This window comes from Drosophila novamexicana, unplaced genomic scaffold (assembly GCF_003285875.2).
Source record: "Drosophila novamexicana strain 15010-1031.04,08,12 unplaced genomic scaffold, DnovRS2.1 tig00000387-arrow-pilon, whole genome shotgun sequence".
Classification (NCBI taxonomy): domain Eukaryota; kingdom Metazoa; phylum Arthropoda; class Insecta; order Diptera; family Drosophilidae; genus Drosophila; species Drosophila novamexicana.
Genome location: NW_020824800.1, coordinates 5,158,664 through 5,173,277, shown reverse-complemented (window position 1 = coordinate 5,173,277; position 14,614 = coordinate 5,158,664). Strand labels below are relative to the sequence as shown.

At 42.2% G+C, this 14,614-nt stretch overlaps 3 protein-coding genes across 4 annotated transcripts; 2 read left to right on the top strand and 1 right to left on the bottom strand.

Moving 5' to 3' along the window:
• The first annotated feature begins 377 nt into the window (after positions 1–377).
• On the top strand, positions 378–3,230 carry LOC115760271. Its single transcript, XM_030701541.1, has 3 exons — positions 378–543; positions 1,442–1,612; positions 2,927–3,230. The coding sequence occupies exons 1-3, from the start codon at positions 489–491 to the stop codon at positions 3,130–3,132; spliced, it is 432 nt and encodes a 143-aa protein (XP_030557401.1). The 5' UTR covers positions 378–488; the 3' UTR covers positions 3,133–3,230.
• Positions 3,231–4,250: 1,020 nt separating this feature from the next.
• On the bottom strand, positions 4,251–5,186 carry LOC115760270. Its single transcript, XM_030701540.1, has 2 exons — positions 5,032–5,186; positions 4,251–4,953 (listed from the first exon to the last, which is right to left on the bottom strand). The coding sequence occupies exons 1-2, from the start codon at positions 5,090–5,092 to the stop codon at positions 4,559–4,561; spliced, it is 456 nt and encodes a 151-aa protein (XP_030557400.1). The 5' UTR covers positions 5,093–5,186; the 3' UTR covers positions 4,251–4,558.
• A 418-nt stretch (positions 5,187–5,604) lies between these two features.
• LOC115759968 (ring canal kelch protein) lies at positions 5,605–14,336 on the top strand. 2 transcript variants are annotated; one of them, XM_030701117.1, is made up of 6 exons: positions 5,605–6,152; positions 8,278–8,679; positions 9,385–10,623; positions 10,714–11,264; positions 11,575–12,689; positions 12,748–14,336. In XM_030701117.1, the coding sequence occupies exons 1-6, from the start codon at positions 5,689–5,691 to the stop codon at positions 13,537–13,539; spliced, it is 4,563 nt and encodes a 1,520-aa protein (XP_030556977.1). In that variant the 5' UTR covers positions 5,605–5,688; the 3' UTR covers positions 13,540–14,336. The 2 variants fall into 2 exon arrangements, with proteins under 2 accessions (XP_030556977.1, XP_030556976.1); XM_030701116.1 differs by having other exon boundaries at positions 12,745–14,336.
• Positions 14,337–14,614: the final 278 nt, after the last annotated feature.

Here is a 14,614-nt window from a genome sequence, read left to right as displayed (position 1 = left end):
CCTTTTTACCCATTTTCAGTGTATAAATGGATCAACCGCAAGAGGCAAACTCACGCACACACACAGACACACTTATACACACACACACACGCCCAAAGACTTGCCCATAGTATATACAAGAATTCACCGCAAGCGAAGCTGCTGATCAAAACAAAATAGTTTTTTCTCATTGTTTTTCTTAATTTTTTGTTGCTCTTTCTCATGTTTTGTTTTTTCTTTTTTGGCGGCCTCTTTGCGCCGAACTCGTTTTGAGTTCCACTCACAATTTATTTAAACAATTTAAACTGAGTAGAAAAAAGCTTCGCGCTCTGCACTCAAAACAAGTTGAGAGCTAGCGCGCAGTTTAACAGGCAAACAAACAAACCAAATGCGCATTCAGTTGGGCGACGGCAGCGAAACAGTTTAAAGCGTTCAGTGCTCGAGTTCGTGTGTTAATTTCGACAAAAGTTTTAACAAAAATAGAAAGAAAAAAAAAACAAATATATAAAATGCAGCAACAAATTTTCGCCTGTTTGCTAATTGCCATGTGCCTCATGCACAGTGGTAAGTTTATTTTGTGTGCTTTTTTCTAATAATAAATTAAATTAGATTTGAAATTTCGAAATGCGAAATGCAAATTATCGAAAGCTTCAAATTGGAAACCGGTTTGGATTTTTCAATATCAATTCAAAGGGCAAAACACAAAGCTAAAGAGAAAATAAAATATTCAGAAATTACTTCAAAATAATTTATGAAGAAACTTTGATGGAAAGTTTTGAAAAAAATTGTGCAAGAAAATTACCTAAAAATGTGTTTAAACCAAAACAATTCCAATTTAGATCAAATAGGTCCAAAATATAAAATGAATTACAAGAAAAACCTGTTTGTAAAACAAATTGCATAAGCATTTAATTCATCTTTGAACAAATATCTCCTTTATCTGTATTATTTGACAGTGCAATGAATATCCAGTTAGAATTAATGTATTACATAAAATATTTGCAAGCTCCAACTAGACTTCTCTTTATAGAGTTCTTCTTTATAGGTTTATTTTTCGCTACAAATTTGATTAGAAAGCAGAAAGTTTTTTTGAATCATATTCATATTCAGGTACTCAAATACAACAAAAAACTTGATTTTAAAAAAATCCGCAAAAAGCATTGAATAAAAGATGAGCTATTTCATTTTATGCACGTATTCAAACCAAATATAAGTCGCAGCTAAAGCTGATCTCATAGCCAAAACAAACATAGGTAAACGTGTGTTTATAGAGAATTCCAATTGGAATAGACAATTCGCAGAGGGCGTTACATAATGAAGCAAACGTAACGGAAGGCGGCTCAGGTAAACTGGTTGTAACCTGAGCGAATTTGTATAACAAATAAGATTTGACCTTGTGACGTCTCTCTCTCTCTCTCTCTGTCTCTCTTTCTCTAATTGTCTCTGCTGCTCTCATCCACAGCAACTGCCATCAAATGCTATCAATGCAAGTCTCTGACGGATCCCAACTGCAGCAAAGATACGCTCGATGCCAATTCGAATATACGCCAGGTAGACTGCGATAGCGTGGCCAAGCCGAATACCATGGAGCAGCTGCAGCCTGTGACCAGGTGCAACAAGGTGGTCACCAGCGGTAAGTGTAAACAAAACTAACCCGACCCAGCCCCCCCCCCCCCCCCCCCTGCAGCTTAATTTGCATGCACCAAGTGTAAACACCTTGAGCGCAAATAAAAAAATCTAAATTATTATTAATGATGTCATTGCGTAGACGCTTTTAGCTAAACGACTCAAACCCGGGGCCAATGTTTATTAGCATACGTAAGGAATACAAATCGCTTAAAAAAACGCAAGTATTCGAGCTAGAAGTAAGTTTTTGACTGCCTACATGAAGCGAATTTCAATCATGAGACAAAAATAAAGCTTTGCGTGGGCTTAACATTTGGTAATCCCGTTGAAAATCTCAAAAATCAAATTCGAAATAAACAAACTAATTGTAAATAAAACAATTTGAAAAAAAAAACGAGTCAAAATCTGATGATGCATTGCTATAAATAAGTCAAAAAACGTAAAAATAATTAAAATGTTCAAATTGTTAAGAAAAACCAAATGGAATATGTGCAATCTTTGAGAATGAAACAATATTTGGGTTGGAAAATCTAGACGTTCTTTTAAAAAAATTAAAAATTTAAATAGTATGAGAATAAAAACAACAAAGAATCTGGAAGATTTCGTCTTAAGAGAAAAACTATTTCACAAATTCAAAATAAAGTCACATAGTTGCAAATTTAAAGAACAAGAATCTTCGGAATGATTAAGATTCTATAACCTTGAATATGTACTATAACAGATGCGGCATTTGTCAAGACTCATGCCAAGTTTCATTAGAACTACAGACTAGCTTGCAAATTAACTGACGTACATGGCTAAATCAACTTGGTGCTTGATTCTTCAAACAGAAGACAAACATATGTATAAAGACAACTCGTTCATATCGTTAATTATAAACGAGTACAGTCAAGTAAAGCTATAGATCTGTCTCGTAACTTTCGACACAAAACGTAGAGAATGTAGTTTACTAGCTCAGGCCAGAGACAACGAGTAGCTGCAGGGGTAGGAGTCATAACACTCAGACCCGTCAACATGCGTCTCGCTACTTTTGACAGCAGGAAGTACAAGCTCTCGCTAGTTTTTCTGTATCCGGAACGAGAGCAAAGAATTGAATCCCAAAGTGACCTTGATACGACGAAACTTTGCCCTATTAAGCAGAATGGTTAAACTTGTGTGCATACAAATTTAAATATGTTATAAACTTACCACAAAAAAATCAGCTTCTGACAATCCAACAGCAGCTCTGAAAAGTCTACAAAATGTCAGAAAACAAGCAACCAATAGAAAAATGGAATGAAATCAAACTCTTCTTCTTTTTTTTTTGAATTTTTCGCAACAGATCGCGCCGGCGTAATTGTCTCACGTGACTGTCACTTTGAGGTAGTTGGACAGAAGGAGAACGAGTGCACCGTAACGCACAGCCGCCAGGTGGAGAGCTGTTACACATGCAAGGGAGATCTGTGCAACGCATCCTCCGCGGGACGCTACATGGCGATGAGCGCAGCAGCGCTGCTTGCGCTGTTCGCCGTGCAGATGGCGCTGTGAGCTGCTTCGACAAGTTCACAATCAGATAATAGAATTCGTGTACAAATAATGTGAAATGTTATGCATATTGGTTTTCAATAAACAATAAACTTGTAGAATTTTGGCAAATAGTAAGTTAAACAAGCACTAACCTCATGTAATCACGTATGCATTTTAAGTTTTGCATAATGTTGCTCCTGAAGTCCACATCCATCCAGTATTCGTCGCAGTTATCCATTTCTCTTCTTCTCTTTTTATTTATTAATAACTTAGATTCGATACAAATAAGCACGAAATTCGGCAAAACAAAAAAAAAAAAAAAAAAAAAAAGACACAAAATGCACGAACGCGAATAAGATAAAAAAAAATGCAATATGGCAACACCGGCTGTTACAAATAACGGCGCTTTCGGCGCACACACAATTTGCAAACACAAATTAACTTGTTAAAATGCACGCTTACAATATGTTCCCGATATACAGACAATGCCGAATGCACTCAACAATCGCTTACAACAATTTAGAAGCCTTTAAAGACATTTTAAACACGTTTAAAACATAAATTAAAAACGAGCGACGCGCACACACACGAAGAAGACACAGAAGTGAGAGAATTGGCAATTTGCACAGGCTTCACAAGGCTCTCGTACAATGCAGCCTTTGGCAGGCCACACACGTCACAAAGTGCCGGACGACTCGGTGTGGTTCAGCGAGTAACGAGTATCGTTCAGTATTGAATAAGAACGGAAAATTAGTATGAAAGGAATGAAGGCATGTAAACAATACTGAGAGAAAGTTAATCAATTTGTTTAATTAATTTAGTTGGATACTGAGCAAACAGCGCGGCTTTTACTCTCACTGTCATACAACAAGAAAAAGCAGCAACGAGTAAGTACTCACCATTCGATACTTGGCATCGATATATTAGCAGCAATAAGAGATTAACTAATTAAATCTTTTCAAAAATGAAACAGAGTCAAGATCAAGTATATAATATTTTTTGTTCCAAACGAACGAGTTAAAGAACTAATACCAAGAAACTGGTTCGTTCTTTTGAGCTTGGGAATCACTTGCAGCTTTTATGTTGCTAGAGCATAATTATTGACTCAATTAGTTAATGCATATTGTTATTTAAATGGTTTATTCTGTTGTAAAAATGTTCTAAATTGCATTACAATAAAATTTGTAAACTTTCGTCGCTTAAACTAAACATTTGTAAAAACTGCATACAATATATAAGAAAATAATCGAGATTACACTTTGATCCTAAATGGTACGGAATATGTGCGCGTGGAATAGATGTCTGAAGGGATTTATATATACGTGCGCAGAGGCAGGACGGAAATGCGTTCCAAGTTAAGTTAAGTTCATTTCGGTTCGAGTTGAAGGCACATTGAAAAATTACACATAGAGAGTGGTACAGTTCGCTTTGGCTATAGTGGCTGCTGCTATTGCCGCAGGAAGTGCGCGACAAGGCCAACGGCAAAGGTGCCAAAGAGGACGCTGGTCAAGCTGCTCCGCTGCAGGCCCGCACCGTTGCAGCCGTCCTTGCTGTTGCAGGTGCAGAACTCCATGAAGATGTTGTAGCTGCCGGTGCGCATCAGGCAGAAGCGTTCGTCCCCCTCAATGCCCGGCTCGCCCATGTAGGCGCAGCTGCGGAAGTAGCGCCATTCGCCGTGCACCTTCTGGCGAATCTTGCGGCACATGGTCGGACGCACGCCCTTCAGGTGCTCCAGCTCCGGCGCCTGCTGGCAGTCCGTGATGGCCAGTGTGCTGTTGTCGAAGGGATCTCCGCACTTGGGATCGTTGTCGGAGCGGCAATCCCAGCATTTGATGGCCCAAGCTGTGTGTGAGACACCACGAGACAAGATTTGTAGTTTGTTTGTTTGTGTTTGTGCGCGCGGCTACGCATGCGACTTACCTGTTTGCAGCAGGCAGCCCAAAACGAGGGCGGCCAGCATGCATTTATCCATTGTGTTCATGCTTAGATACGTTTTTAATTAATAACTAATTTGTAAGCAGCGAATAATTAATGAAAACAAAATGCGAACACCGCCCTAAAAAATATGATGCGCGTATCGATAGATTTTGGCGTTTATCGATGGGAACAGAGCTGCCACCTGGTCGAAGTTGGTATTTTTTGCGTGCCTCAAATGCTGTGAGCGAATTTCTGTTAAATGAGCAGTTCAGTGCTGTTAGCAACGGCCAGGCAGGTAAGTCTATCGCTTGGCCGCCACATTCAAACTGCTGTAACTGCGCTGTTATGGCTGTTGTTTAAATCAAATTTTATGCTTTTAAAGCAAACTCAAGGAAATTTAAGTTCTTTATGCCATAACAGAGCCTGCCTTATAGAACATACCTATCGCTTTTTAATATATACCGAAACGGTTAAAATTAACGCGCGCTGTTAAATAACATTACAGCGCCCTGTTAACTTATTGATGCCAAATATCATATGTTATTTTTTTTCAGTTTTTGGACGGACTCGAATTTTTCAAGTTGTTGCAACTTGCGGAGTTGCTTAAAAACTTTTGTTGGCTACATTCGGCTGCCGCGCGTGCTGAGTGAACGTGTGTGAATGATAGCGCTCACTGCATTATTAACCAAATACACGATCGGTATTATGAGCAATTTAAGCAATGGCAATTTGCAGCAGAATCAACAACAGCAACAACAACAACAACAGCAACAACAACAGCAGCAGCAGCAACAGAACAACGTTGAAGCGGGCGCGGGTGCGGCTGCGGCGCCCCTATTAATGGAGCCTGGCGCAATGCCCGCCCCTGGCCTGGGCGTTGCGGTGGGCGTGGCGCAACGCCAGCGCCTGCTGCTGCAGCAGCAGCAACAGCAGAATCCCGCCGCCGAGGGCAGCGGCCTGGACCGCGGCAGCTGCCTGCTGCGCTACGCCAGCCAAAACAGCCTGGACGAGAGCTCCCAGAAGCACATCCAGCGGCCCAACGGCAAGGAGCGCGGCACTGTCGGCCAGTACAACAACGAGCAGCACACGGCGCGCTCCTTCGATGCGATGAACGAGATGCGCAAGTAAGCACAATCACGACTAGCAAATACCCTGTAGCTGTGGGAAACAACTTTGTTTACCTTGTAAATTCGATGCGCAAGTGAAAAATGGAGTGCTCGTTCGACAGATACCCAGTGCGTATAGTTAGTGCTGCGACTAGCAGACACCCTGTGAATATAAGAAAATATTTATTCTGCTCTTGAAAGTGTAAATGCTTTGACCAGTAGATACTCCTTAATAATATTGCTTCTACTTAAATAACTTGCAATTATTGTCCGATTGATGTGATATTTTCGAGACTAAAGTATGGCATTCATATGTGTGCATGCACCAAAAACCCAGGTGAAACATTTTTAAAGGGTATGGGTAATTGGAAATTATAATAATGTGGCCCAAAAACAAACAAGACGCGACGCGCAAATAAACTAAAAAGCACAGTATAGCCGACTAGGAGATACCCTGTGAGGTAATCTTAAATAACTTCCATGTATACAGGGTATTATAATAACATTACTTGTACAGAAGAGCTGGAATATGCTTCCAAAAAGTTAAGATATGCCGTCTAAAACATAAATCGAAAGCAAATGAAAGGTTACATATTGTGGCACATTTTCAATAGGCCCGTCTCGCCCAATTTTAATGGGTATTGGGCATTAAGACCTGAGAACTCATTAAATCCGTCGCCTGTTACATATTGTGGCACAATATCGATACACCCGTCTTGCGCATTTTTAATGGGTATCGGGCACCCAAAACCTGACATCTTATAAGATTTGTTTATTTTGGTCTTGGCAAAAATATGAAAAATATAATGGGCCAAAAAAGCTGTCGCGACGCGGTCAACAGTTGTTTGTGCCGATCTCTCGACTCACATTCCCTCGCATAATTGCGCATTACGCTTTATTTGTAGGTTTTGGCCCCCTTCAACTTTGCACAGATAATGCACATACTCTAAAACTATATATATATATAAATTATTTTGCCTTTAAATTTTGTCGCTTTATTTGCTTTTGTCAAGAGGCCATTCGCTTTAACATTCGACTTTGCGATTTTTGCTCTGATTATGATGATGACTTTTTTATATTTTTTTTTTTAGCATTTTGTTTTCGTTTTAGACAAAATAATTTTTGCCCTTGAACTTGAAGTCGCTCAGTTTTTTTTTTTTCTCGTTTTCTCTCTATGTATTCGCTTCCCACTTCCGTGTGAGGCCAGCTGATTAGATGTCATCTAAATGGAAAACTACCTTGATGGAATTTTTATTTATTTTTTTTTTTTTGGTCTTCAAACCCGTTTCGATTTTATATTTTATAAGCCAATGCCCTAAACGAGCTACGCACTGTGGGTCCAAGAGACACAAATCGTCGGCTTTTTTGTTCATTTACATTTTTAAGCGTAACGAACTTGAATTAATTGAACATTATTTGAGGTGTTTGTTAAAAAAAAACCCAAATAATTGTTAAAAAAAGTGCTTGAAATGTGTAACATTTCGGTTTTTGGCGTAATTTCAATTAACAAAACTTTTTACTTTAATTTTTTAAATGCCAAATATTTCTATTAAATTTATACTAGAGCCACTTTTTACTTTTCCTGAAAATTCTTTCATCTACAGAAAAGGGCCTTCGAAAAAATATTTCATAATTGGCTAAATTTAAATAAATCCTTTGTTTTGGTTACACAAATTTAAAACATTTAATACAAAATTAAAATGTTATTATTAATAAAAACAATAATAATGAAATAAGTAGTAAATATCTAGTCGGTTGACTAGAGGGCCAAGCGAAGTGTGGAGATTGCACGGCGTTCAAACAATTTTCTTGTAAAAAATGTTTCATATTTCACATACACATACACATGCACATACACATACACATACACATATACATACACAGCGCAATTCAAATTCGAACTCTAGATAAGATACTGAAAGAGGCTTTCATGCATCTCACATACATATACAAATACGTTCATATATATGCATATACATTCATACACATATACAAATACATTCACTTATATATTCACATACATATACATATATCTCGCACCACTGTGCTTGATTTTATAGAAAGTTTATATGCTAAGCTTTTAATTGCTGACCTTACTCAATAACCACATACCATCCGCTCGCTCCATTCTCATTTGGTACAGACAAAAACAGCTTTGTGATGTCATTCTGGTCGCGGACGATGTGGAAATTCCAGCGCATCGCATGGTCCTGGCCTCCTGCAGCCCCTACTTTTATGCAATGTTCACCAGTTTTGAGGAATCGCGCAAAACGCGCATCACGCTGCAAAGTGTCGATGCCCGTGCTCTGGAGCTGCTCATCGATTACGTGTACACATCGAATGTGGAGGTGAACGAGGACAATGTCCAGGTGCTGCTGACGGCGGCCAATCTGCTGCAGCTGACGGATGTGCGGGATGCCTGCTGTGATTTCCTGCAAACCCAATTGGATGCCAGCAATTGTCTAGGCATACGCGAATTTGCCGATCTGCATGGCTGCGTCGAGTTGCTTAACTATGCGGAGACTTATATTGAACAACATTTCAAGTGAGTGGACAATCCGGGCAATCAATCAGTCAATCAATCAATATATATTCCAATTTCTGTTACATTTCTTATGTAGAATGTTGAACATATATATGCAAGAATATTTCATGTACGGAATCTGATTATAATGGAATATAATATATTGTATGTTGTAGAGTCGAATAGAGTAGATTAAAATATTAACCAGAGTATTTCATTTTCATCTCTCAAGAGATTTTGTGCAGGGTATTTAGTCTTCGAAACGCCAAAGATAACTGATTAGTTCGTATATAAACGGATTCTCTAACAATTCATTATTCATCTTTCATGAAATGTGATATAGAATAGTTAATTTGAATGACTACAAAACAGACTTCGGAATAGACTAACGATATGATACAGACTTTCGAAATGATTAATGAATGATACGATATAGACTTATGCTTGATAAAATGAAAATATAATAAACAGTTGGCTGACTTGATTTAAAGACAGATTCTTCTCAGCTTAACTTATCGTGATTATCTTTTCTTCAACACATGTCGAATATAATTTCTCGCCCAACCTTCCACACATATGTACTAGACTTAAGCCCATTAACTTATTTAACCCGTTAGTCGCTCACTTTAACCAGTTTCTTAAGTGTATATACTACTTTTTTTTAATTACGCTATAATTTGGCACATTTTATGACACATACCCTAACTTGTTTCTCTCTTCTTGCAGCGAGGTCATTCAGTTTGACGAGTTTCTGAATCTCACACACGAACAGGTCATCAATTTGATATCCAACGATCGCATCTCGGTGCCAAATGAGGAGCGCGTCTATGAATGCGTCATCGGCTGGCTGCGCTACGATGTGCCCATGCGGGAGCAGTTCACGTCGGCCCTCATGGAGCATGTACGTCTGCCGTTCCTCTCCAAAGAGTACATAACACAGCGCGTGGACAAGGAGATTCTGCTCGAGGGCAACATTGATTGCAAGAATCTGATTATCGAGGCCCTGACCTATCACCTGCTGCCCACGGAAACAAAGTCAGCGCGCACCAGGCCCCGCAAGCCGGTGGGCATGCCCAAGATTCTGCTGGTCATTGGCGGTCAGGCGCCCAAGGCCATACGCTCCGTGGAGTGGTATGATCTGCGCGAGGAAAAGTGGTATCAGGCCGCCGAAATGCCGAATCGTCGTTGCCGCAGCGGCCTTTCTGTGCTCGGCGACAAGGTCTATGCCGTGGGCGGCTTCAATGGATCGCTGCGCGTGCGCACTGTGGATGTTTATGATCCGGCTACCGATCAATGGGCCAACTGCAGCAATATGGAGGCGCGTCGCTCTACGCTGGGCGTGGCTGTGCTTAATGGCTGCATCTATGCTGTGGGCGGCTTTGATGGCACCACCGGCCTGTCCAGCGCCGAGATGTACGATCCAAAGACTGAAATCTGGCGTTTTATTGCCTCCATGTCGACGCGACGCAGCTCTGTGGGCGTGGGCGTGGTTAATGGACTGCTCTACGCTGTTGGCGGCTACGATGGCTTCTCCCGTCAATGCCTCGCCTCCGTGGAACGCTATAATCCCGATACGGACACCTGGTGTGCCGTTGCCGAAATGTGTTCACGTCGCAGCGGCGCCGGAGTCGGCGTTCTGAATAATATTCTATACGCTGTCGGTGGTCACGACGGGCCGATGGTGCGCAAATCTGTGGAGGCCTACGACCATGAGACAAACACCTGGCGTTCCGTTGCGGACATGTCCTATTGTCGTCGCAATGCGGGCGTCGTCGCGCACGATGGCCTCTTGTATGTGGTGGGCGGCGATGATGGCACCTCAAATTTGGCCTCGGTGGAGGTTTATTGCCCGGACTCGGATAGCTGGCGCATATTGCCCGCACTGATGACCATTGGACGCAGCTATGCGGGCGTCTGTATGATCGATAAGCCCTTGTGAATGGAAGAGCAGGGCGCATTGGCACGGTAAGTGGTTAATAATCATAACCTTTGAGTACGGCTTTTAATTATGCCTAATATATAACTCCACTTAACATATTTGTCATCTGTTTCTAGCCAAGCGGCCTCGCTGGCCATAGCGCTGTTGGATGATGAGAATAGCCAGGCTGAGGGCACCATGGAGGGCGCCGTCGGTGGTGCTGTTTATGGCAATATAATAGCAGCAGCCGCAGCACCGCCAACGCCCGCACAGCCCGCTAATCATCCGCACTATGAAAACATTTATGCGCCAATTGGACAGCCCAACAACAACAACAACAATAATAATAATAACCAACAAGTTGTTGTGGCAAATGCCAATGCCAATGCCCCTGCAAATGTTGAGGAAGCAGCTCAACAACCACAGCAACAGCAGCAACAACAACCAGCAGCAACTGAAGCCAATGCCAGCAACAACAATCAGCCACAAGCCCAGCAAGCAGCACCCCAACAACAACAACAACCACAACAACAACAGCAGCAGCAGCAAGCGCGCATGCTGCCCATGAATAATTATCGCAATGATTTATATGATCGCTCCGCATCCACAGCGGCTGCCTACGATGTGCCAAGAGCGGTGCGCTCCGGTTTGGGCTATCGTCGAAATTTTCGCATTGATATGCAAAATGGTAAGTCACCTGGCTTGGAGCTGGTCACAGAATGGACCCAATGATAATTACCCGACAAGGGTATACTTAAGTAGTGCGAAGCAGGCAGCTAAAGTTTGTATACTTTTGTATGGAATTATGTTCTGTGTCCATGTATCCACCTGTCTGGCCGTTCAGTACGATCTTGAGAGTCTATTAGAGCTAAAGCTAAAGTGTAGACAAACAAATATTATCTTAAATCCAATATGAGTAGCTTTTACGACAGCTACAGGGTCCCTTACTTTCTTCTATTGCAAACTTAAGCTCACAATCCATTTCTGCTCCCTCACAGGCAATCGCTATGGCAGCGGCCTGCGCTGTGCTCCGCTCTATGCCAGCAATAGATCCAATTGCCAGCGACAGCGCAGCTTTGATGACACCGAATCGACAGATGGCTATAATCTGCCCTATGCGGCGGCGGGCACCATGCGCTATGAGAACATCTACGAGCAGATACGCGATGAGCCGTTGTATCGCACAACAGCTGCAGCGGCAGCAAGTCGTGTGCCACTCTATACGCGCCTGGATGTGCTGGGCCATGGCATTGGACGCATCGAACGGCATCTGAGCTCCTCCTGCGGCAACATAGATCATTACAATCTGGGTGGACACTATGCGGTGCTGGGACATTCGCATTTCGGCACCGTGGGTCACATACGCCTGAATGCGAATGGTGCTGCAGCAGCCAGCACTAATGCCAACAGCTGCACTGTGCCCAACTGTCAGGGCTATGTGGCTGGCGGTGGTGTTGCTGGTGCTGGTGTTGGTGGTGCAAGTGCTGCTGCCGCTGCTGCTGCAGCCGCTGCAGCGGCGGGCATGGACTATGGCCATGTCAAGGTGCCTGTCAAGAATAGCGCCTCTTCCTTCTTTAGTTGCCTGCATGGCGAGAACTCGCAGAGCATGACGAACATATATAAAACCACAGCTGCTGCAGTGGCTGCGGCGCACCACTGTTCACCACTGACGCCCAACGTTTCCATGGAGCGTGCGGCGCGCTCTGCATCCGCCGGACCCGCCACAGCAGTTATAGCAGCAGCAGCTGCTGCAGCTGCTGCTGAGGAGCAACAGCTAAGCGGCGGCGGCGACAGCGTGTGCAACTCGACCACAGCAATGCGCCCCACGGGCGCCATACCCAAAATAAAAACCACCAGCAAAGCGGCCAAGGAGTCCAGCACAGCAGCAACTGCTGCCAGTTCGAGTGGCGCCGAGAAGGCAGCAACTGGAGCAGCGCCCAAGAGCGCTGCGCTGGCCAAGAAAACAACAACGGCAACAACAGCTGCAACGCGCTCGAACTCCTCGTCGGATGCCAGCAATGGCACCTTGAATCGCATATCCAAGTCCAGCCTGCAGTGGCTGCTGGTCAACAAGTGGCTGCCGCTGTGGATTGGCCAGGGACCCGAGTGCAAGGTGAGCCTTGAATAATATTAAATAACTGCCTTTAATTACATTTTATATGCTTTAGCAGGTTATTGACTTCAACTTTATGTTCTCGCGCGACTGCGTCAATTGTGACACCGCCTCGGTGGCCTCACAAATGTCCAATCCGTATGGCACGCCACGCTTGGGGCTCGGCACACTGCCGCAGGACATGATGCGCTATCAGGGCAGCACCGCCAGCATGCGACGGGATGCCAATGCAGCTGCTGCTCGACCGCTGCACAGCAATTTGAATCGCTTGCGTTGCGGTGCCGACAAGCGTCAGAACCTGACGGCAGGCAGCAGCAACTATCGCCATGAGGATCCCTCCTATGAGAACGTGCACGTACAGTGGCAAAATGGCTTTGAGTTTGGACGCTCGCGCGAGTACGATGCCAGCTATAATCAACAGCAGCGGCCGCTGCTGCAACGCGCACGCTCTGAGAGTCCCACGTTCAGCAATCAGCAGCGACGCATGCAGAGCGCCGCGGCACAAGTGCAGGCACAAAACTGCCAACAATCCGCCAAGCTGGCCGATCCTTTCAAGAACTACGAACTGAATGTGGACAACAATAGTTTTAAGCCCAAGCAGCCAGCGGCAATAGAGCTGTGCGATGAGCTGGAGGGTGCTGTCGGTGGTGCAGCTGCCGAATCGGATGCAGAGCAAACGTTTGAACCCCCAAATCCAAATGATAACGAGACTGAAACAACGACTACAACAACAACAACAACAACAGCTGTAACAACAACAGCAACAACAACAAACAGCCAACAGCAAAACAATGCAAATGCCGCAACGTCTAGCAACAACAATGCAAGCACTCAAGAAGCAAACGACTAAAAAACTTAATTCGATATACATATAAAAAAGTATGATTAGCATACGTTACATGCAGTTGGAAAATTTACGATTTTATTTTAGCTAAGCTTATATTTTTTTTGTTTAATTTTGGTTCAACATTTGTCACTTTTATAATTAGATCTCACGAAAATTGCAATTGGCGACAGCATAAAAAAAAATTATATATTAAGTCAGAAAAAAAAACAAACAAACAAACAAACAACTACTGATATTGTAGAATTTGATACATTGTGATTCGAGGCGTTTGCGTGAATCTGCCAAAGCTCGAATATATAGCCTATTTTCCAGACTTTAAGATATATATATATATATATATTTATATGTATGTCTCTCTCTCTCTTTTTCAAATAGCTAAAGCATTTGAACGCGGCCATTTAAGTGTAGTTTCCATAACTGCATCTAGAAAAACAAAGAAATGCCGAGACGCAACATGCAATACAAAAGCGCCATATCATGCACATTATATATACATATACATACTTAGGTACATAAAACATGTAGACATTATATAGAAATATAAGCAATACGCATTTGATATTTTATTTTGAAATGTTCCAATATAAATTGTTGTGTTATTTTTTGATGGCACGGCACACAAGTCCACTGCCCCAATCTACCCCTCAAATATGAATTATATATGCTTACCTATCATTATTCATTAATGTTATTTTGGATAGGGGGCGTGTCAGTTTGCGCCCCCTTTGATATTGGCATTTGTTATGTGCACGCGCTTTGTTCAGTTTTTCGGAGCTTCCCAAGCAAAAAAAAAAAAAAAATGAAAGGAAAATTAGAGGAAAAACCATTACGAACTATCATTTAGGTCAATTAGCATAACAGGTATTATTTACATGCATACTACTTACTTATATACATACTATACAAACCCATAAAAAATGCATATACAATATTCCAAATATATAGATCCTAAGCATACTTACATGTATTGCGTTTAACTAATTCATAATAAAATAGAAAAACAAAAATAAATATATATATATATATATATGTGTAAAACTTTGTATATTCAAAAATTTGCAACGATTTTGTTGTGTTT

Bases quoted from the DNA above. Each gene is read 5' to 3' on its own strand.
- LOC115760271 (XM_030701541.1), top strand. From the start codon at position 489: ATGCAGCAACAAATTTTCGCCTGTTTGCTAATTGCCATGTGCCTCATG. The intron at 544-1,441 runs GTAAGTTTATTT...TCTCATCCACAG, and splicing joins CATGTGCCTCATGCACAGTG to CAACTGCCATCAAATGCTAT. The intron at 1,613-2,926 runs GTAAGTGTAAAC...TTTTCGCAACAG, and splicing joins CAACAAGGTGGTCACCAGCG to ATCGCGCCGGCGTAATTGTC.
- LOC115760270 (XM_030701540.1), bottom strand. From the start codon at position 5,092: ATGAACACAATGGATAAATGCATGCTGGCCGCCCTCGTTTTGGGCTGC. The intron at 4,954-5,031 runs GTAAGTCGCATG...TCTCACACACAG, and splicing joins GGGCTGCCTGCTGCAAACAG to CTTGGGCCATCAAATGCTGG.